Source organism: Lolium perenne, chromosome 7 (genome assembly GCF_019359855.2).
Source record: "Lolium perenne isolate Kyuss_39 chromosome 7, Kyuss_2.0, whole genome shotgun sequence".
Classification (NCBI taxonomy): Eukaryota; Viridiplantae; Streptophyta; class Magnoliopsida; order Poales; family Poaceae; genus Lolium; species Lolium perenne.
In genome coordinates, this window is record NC_067250.2 from 308,982,635 (window position 1) to 308,989,061 (window position 6,427).

General features: G+C 45.4%; 1 protein-coding gene across 1 annotated transcript; it reads left to right on the plus strand.

Moving 5' to 3' along the window:
• The first annotated feature begins 539 nt into the window (after window positions 1-539).
• LOC127314103 (probable protein phosphatase 2C 42) lies at window positions 540-6,148 on the plus strand. Its single transcript, XM_051344572.1, has 11 exons — window positions 540-714; window positions 2,574-2,968; window positions 4,022-4,089; window positions 4,177-4,240; window positions 4,314-4,419; window positions 4,504-4,600; window positions 4,688-4,787; window positions 4,878-4,930; window positions 5,001-5,053; window positions 5,509-5,563; window positions 5,803-6,148. Exons 2-11 carry the CDS (start codon window positions 2,575-2,577, stop codon window positions 5,935-5,937), a joined length of 1,125 nt encoding a protein of 374 aa, XP_051200532.1. The 5' UTR covers window positions 540-714; window position 2,574; the 3' UTR covers window positions 5,938-6,148.
• Window positions 6,149-6,427: the final 279 nt, after the last annotated feature.

The window sequence follows — 6,427 nt, forward strand, 5'->3', positions numbered from 1 at the left end:
GAGTACATATACGTTGTCGATATATCTGTGTAAAGTTTTGGTAGAAAACTTGTATTATTGGGCATGTAAAAAAAATCCTGATAGTATATATTTGTTATATACGAGTATTTTTGTCACTATTTTTTCTTTTTTATATTTCGGAAAATACAATGTATTTTTCAACAAAATTCTAGGCGTACAACATTTAGATTTATATATCTAGCTCAGAATTTTTGAAGGACGAAATATGCGATTTTCAAAAAACGAGCTCGGGGGCTCAAGAGCACCACTGAGTTTCCACCGGAGTAGTTGAAAGTGCAGACGACCAAATTTCGTTAAAAAAGATCACTGCGATATTCACATTTCATGAGGAGAGAAAAAAAAGTACGTACTACTGTATTTTATCTGGCGGTTCAAGGATACGGAAATCCCTTGACACGTGGCGCTGGAAGTCGGTTTGACACGGCCACCGAGCCAGCTGTAGCACCACGGTGCGGGCATTTAAGATACGGAACGGAGTTGTAGGCGGGGCCCACATTCAGAACAAGCAAGCAGGTGATCTCTGCTTAACACACGGAGCGGGTTCCGTAGCCGCGCGCGGCACGGGACGGGACGCCACTTCGCTTGCTCTCGCTCTTGCCTGCGGCTGCGGCGAGCACGGAAGGGGTCGGGGTCGGGAGCGAGGAGCACGAGGCGGAGGAGGCGCCGCCTGCTGCCACCACCATCCGCGGCGAGGTAACTCCTTCTCTTTCTGCGGCGAGCGGCCGCGGAGTTGCCGGGGCCGGCGAGGTTGCGGGTGCAGGCGCGGCGGCGGCTAGGGTTGGGGCGGTTAGGGTTTGGTCGTCGTGCGTAGGGAGCGGCATTGGGGTCTGGGGGCGACGCCGCGAAGGTGGCTGCCCTATCTCGCGCGTGCGCGAAGCGGGTAGAAGGCGGGTCCCTAGCCCTAGGGCCGGCTGCGTCGGCGGCGGCTAGGGGCCATGGTTGCGGCGACGGTGGGGGTGATGCGGCGGAGCGACGCGGGCTGAAGGAGCGCACCTGCTGGTTGCTGCTCCTCCGCCAGCGCCACACATCTTATATACGTTATGTTTTTTTCGAGTGTGACGGGGGGGAAAATCCCCACCGTTTGTATATTCCTCGAATGACTTGGAGTCAGTCCAATACAAGATGTATCTCAGAAACAGGGAGGGGGTAGGGGAAGAGATTTACAACAAGCGGCACTGGGCCGGCAACCAATAAGAACAGAATTAAACATTACACTTCAGAAGGAGGAGGGATCGAAAGTCATCTAGCCGCTGGCGTTCTGTCCCTTTGAGACGCCATCGCCAGGTGCCTAGGTCTTCGCAGACCCGCCGCAGAACAGTGGTGGTGGAGCACGGGCGCGAGTTGAAGACAAGGTCGTTCCGGGCTTTCCAAATAGCCCACAGTATCGTCGCGCAGCCAAAGCGCCAGGAAGTAGAACCAACGCCAGGTGGTGGCAGCAAGCTCCAGACGGAGAAGCGCCCGCCGGGAATGTGGACTCCAAGCCGCGCCCAAACCGAGCCGGCGAGAGAGCAGTCGAAGAAGAGGTGTCTGCCGGTCTCCGTCTCGCCGCAAGCCGCACACGAATCCGTAGGCGCACAGCTTTTGGCAAAGAGGTTAGCTCGGGTGCTAAGCCGGTCGATGTCGCAGAGGTAGGCGAAGATCTTCACTTTCGTGGGCAGCCGAGTCGCCCAAACGATAGAAGCAGAAGTATCCACGGGGCCAGCCGGGGAGAGCCAACGGTACGCCTCACGAGAGGAGAACGGTGGAGCCGAAGGCGAGTCGATGTGGCGCCGATCCGCCCCATCCACGAGAGCGAGCCCATCAAGGATGATGCGGACATCCATGAGCTCCGCGGAAGCCGCGCCGGAGAGACGAGGCAGAAGGGCGAGGCCGTCGGTGGAGACCCCCGCCACCGTAGCGTGCGGCCTGGTGCAGTGGGAGAACAGGGCGGGGAACCTGTCCGCCAGGCAGCCCCCCTGGAGCCACCTGTCGAGCCAGAAGGCAGTAGAAGTACCGCTGACAACGACACACCTCGTCATTGCCCTGTAGAGAGGAAGGCATTCCAACACAATTTTGTCGAGGAAGGATGGCGAAGAAGACACGTCACCCAGGTCTGTTCGATTCTCTGCTTTGATCTGTGTTTGGTGGTCGAAATGCAACTGCTCTCCAACATATGATGATTTGGAGAGGACTTTCGTATGGAGATGCATTTGCTTTCATATATTACATCATTTATATGTGTCCCTTGGTAAAGGTTAGGTTGTCATGATTGTTGCTCCAAGAGTTCTCATATAAATTTGCTAATAAATGCTCAAATATGTACGAGTACTAGCACGTTATACACTTATCAAGGAGTAGTAAATATTAAGTGTGGCTTTAAAAACCAATTTTCTGTTTTCTTATCATTGTCAAGCGCAAACCATAAGGCTCAACCTGCTTGTTCCATCTGCTTGTTCCATCATTGGCTACACCTGGTACTCTCAAGTCTCAAGTGATTTGTATTTATGATTTTTGACAGTCTGCGTGTCTCAGCTTCCAGAACTACTTTTGATATGGAATGAATTATGCTGCAGGATGGCAACCTATGCTCTCCACGTCGCTCGGTCGAGTGGGTTGGCGGATCTGTTAAAGGGAGACGATCGGCCTAATGAGAAAATGTTTTTTCTCGGACCACGTATAAGGGTAAAGCTTCCTAGGCCTCAACCACATCGCGGCCCCACGCCAGGTAGGCCGGGGACTGGCAGGCCAGGGACTGGAAGGCAGGGGAGGCCAGGGGGGCCAGGGGGCTCCGGTGGTGCAGCGAAGGCGGCGGTCCTAGCTGCCGCAGTGGCTGCAATCGGGAAACTCTGGGAATGGCGATGGTATGCCATGGGACCAGTTGGTATCTATGTACTGGTTCGCTGTGTCAAGTATGTCAGGCAGCGCCTACGCAACGTCGCCATCACCAACCGTAACTCCGACCCTGAAGGTACATTTCTCACTTAGCTTCCATGACGGCGTGCCAGGGCTTTGACATGTTTGTATGTGTTGTTCCATATTTCCTACTGTTACTTGGTTGAACATCTGGAATGTTGAATATAACTGCGACTTATTTCTCATTGGTAGATATCTGGCATTCATTTTTTTGTTATTCCAGTTTATGTATATGCAGCATCCTTAACACAAATTGGGAAATTTCGATGCATTCATATTTTTGTCTGGAAATGAACTCAGCATAATTTTTTCACCTTTGTTGGTTTGTTTTGAAATAGAATACAATATCATGTTACCTTTACAGCTGTTGAGTTTCTGCAATAATTTGATTTATGTTAATTGTTAGCAGAACAAGCTTAGATGAATTGCTGGACTACTAGTACTAGTGTGCAGAATTTATCCGCATTTGCAACCAGAAATTGTAAGCATAGACAAGCAATGCACTTCTGTGGCATTCAAGACATATATATTTGTTTAGGTACTAAGCATAGCTTATTTTGTAAAGGGGACTCTATTTTTGTAAATAATTCTCAACATCTTTAGTAATTCTGAGCCAACATTTAACTCAATACCCTCTTAAGCTTATGGGTTCATAACTTATTATCAAAATAGGACTGATCTTAAGGGTTGCACTGCTGCAATACCTGCATCACTGAAGTTCATGCTAGTGTGCTTTCTGAATGATGTCAGGGCCTGGATCACTGCTGAAGTACGCTCAGCAACACGGCCAGTAGAGTTGAATTACATTTAAGTTCAGATTGTCTTAAACGTGACATATCAGCATAGCAACAAGAATAGGGTAATCACATCTTACGGATGATGAATCCTTATGTCCCCAAAGGTGTAGGAAGGATTGAGAACTGAATAGTATTTAAAGAATCTCAGATTGTAAAACACTGTTTACAAAAGCTTGATGCGTACAGCTCTCACATATAGTTGTAACCCAGAAATAATTATCACTCACTTCCAGCTAGGCTATCGTCCTTTCCTTTGCTTGCAGCTGTTAGTTTCTTATTATTTCACCCGTTTTATTCCCATGACCATGCAGTTTATCATCTGGGTGAAAATGCAGATGGGGAAGCGATATTGTCAGCTTACATGCTTGAAATGTTAAAGGTTGGTTAACACGGAAATGTAATTTCAATCATATGTGCTTGCTAAGTATTGAAATGACTGACATTTAATTTCTTTAATCTTTGCAAGGAGAAATACCTTGATCTTGATGTTTACACAGCTAGTTCTTCATTTGGTTCTTATGATAATAGAGGTTCGATCTTTCCTAGAACTGAAAGTCAATGTTAATGATCAAAATGGTTCATGCTTTAACAATTGTTCTTTAGGACCATCTGCCGCATTCTACTGTACTGAACATTTCCATCTCAAGATTATGAATCATGTCAATCTTCGCACGCCACTATTGAAAGATGTGAAAGATTCCCTTGATAGGTCTCCATTCCGAACTTGTTAATTGTAATTAATACCAATGCTCATGATTTCATTTTTAAATTTTCCCCTAAATTTGTACTGTAGGACGAGGCAGATGATGATAATGAGTTCTAACGAGAGTGATGTTGTCAATGAAGTCAGTGCTGATTTTTCATTCTGTCTGCTTTCTCGGGCCGGTCAGGTATATAATTATGTCTCTTCTTATTTCTACTCAGTCTTCTGTATCATTGTAGAACATTAATATCTCAACTGTATTTGCATTGTAAAGGGAGTCGGCCTTTTCATCAACGAAAAACTGGATGATTGTGATTTTTGGGACTGCTGCTCCCAAACCTTAGATGAACCAGTTTTTATTGAAAGAGCTTCTGGTACAACACTAATTCTTCTTATTTATTTGGGCTTAGTATACATGTGTACCACTCTTATTGACTCTTCTTTAAATTGTAATCGCAATCCAGGTGACTTGAGTTACATGGCAACCAAACGTTTCAGTGAAGATGGATCTTTGAATGTACGTGCAGTAATGTTAATAAAAGTAATCCTGTCTTTATTATAAACTAATAAATGAAATTTTTCTGTAGGAAACTATGCCTGGTGACCCTGAGTTTATTATCTTTGTATGTGATGGTGTTAGGTAAGAGAACTTACCACAACCCATCACTCCCATATAGCCAGTTTGCACACTTGTTCATATGTTACTGTAGCATTTTCATGTGAGTGACTAGTAGACCAAAGTTTGCATTTCCATGAGCTATTTCAAAATTTTGAACTGTGCGTATGGTAGTACCTTATGATTGGTGACAAAAAAAGTGGTTAACCCCAGCCACATGGTTGGGGGTACCCATAGCCACCTTTTTATGCCCACAAACCAAACACATCCTTATTGTCCTTATCTAGCACACAAGAATAGTTAGGTATACATGAGTCAGTTCACGTCCTGAACATTTTTTATTCCGTCTGAATGTATATCACGTGAGGTACTTTACTCCAACGTATATACAGTAATCTACTCCATGATAATCATTTCTATTATTGTTCATATTTCTCACCAGTTGACATAATTTGTCATATATATATATTTTTTTGTAGCAATTTGTTGCAGAGCCTGGACTTAGTTCAATTTGCTTACCAAGGCGTGAGGAACGTAAGTCTTCTTTTCCACTGTTCTGATTTTCCACGTTTTGGTAAAACTTGGGCTTGAGCGTCCATGAACAGATTTTTGAGTCAAAGGAACTTGTGCTTGACTACTAATTGTGTTTGTTTCTTTCTACTTATCAGATTAGATGCTTAGAATACTTAAGTTGCAGCCATTAATTTACACCAAGAGTAGTCCCTTTTGGTATATTTGTTTTCTTGTTGCCTAATATATTCTGTGAACACTAGGGCATGCCATTGCGCCCTCTCTGTGAAACCCTCCTGGACCTGATGAAGCCGTCCACTATCAAGATGGCGGTTGTACTCGTGCAGTTGAAGACCTACCGGCAGCAAGGGGAGGGTCCATCATCCGGTAGTCAGTGATACATGCTCGGAGTAACACTGAATGAGGAACTCCATGTTTTTTCTTTCTGTGGATTACGTGGCACATAAATTTTTGGTTATGTATCTGGTGAAACAAAGGTTATTGACAACATATTAGGGTGCTAGACTAAACAGAATCTGTGCCACTCATTTATCCTATGGTCGTGCAAACTATTTGTGGTGCCACTCATTTACCTGTTGCTTTTGTTGATGGTCCATCTGTTTGTGGTGCTATCACTAGGGTGTATATAGAAATCTGTCATGCATGGCTGTAACATCGATATCCACTTGCCACTTGGTTCTTTTGGGCAGTGTTAAAGAGGCTCACGTGATCACTTTTCCCAGGAGTGCAACGGGCATGAGAAGTTGCACCGACAATCAGAAAATTCCGTGCATAAACAAGGGAAAAGTGCTGTGACATATTGAAAACCTGAACATGGCACTGCAGTGCGATAGTTCTTCTTCATGTTTTTATATGGCACTGCAGTGC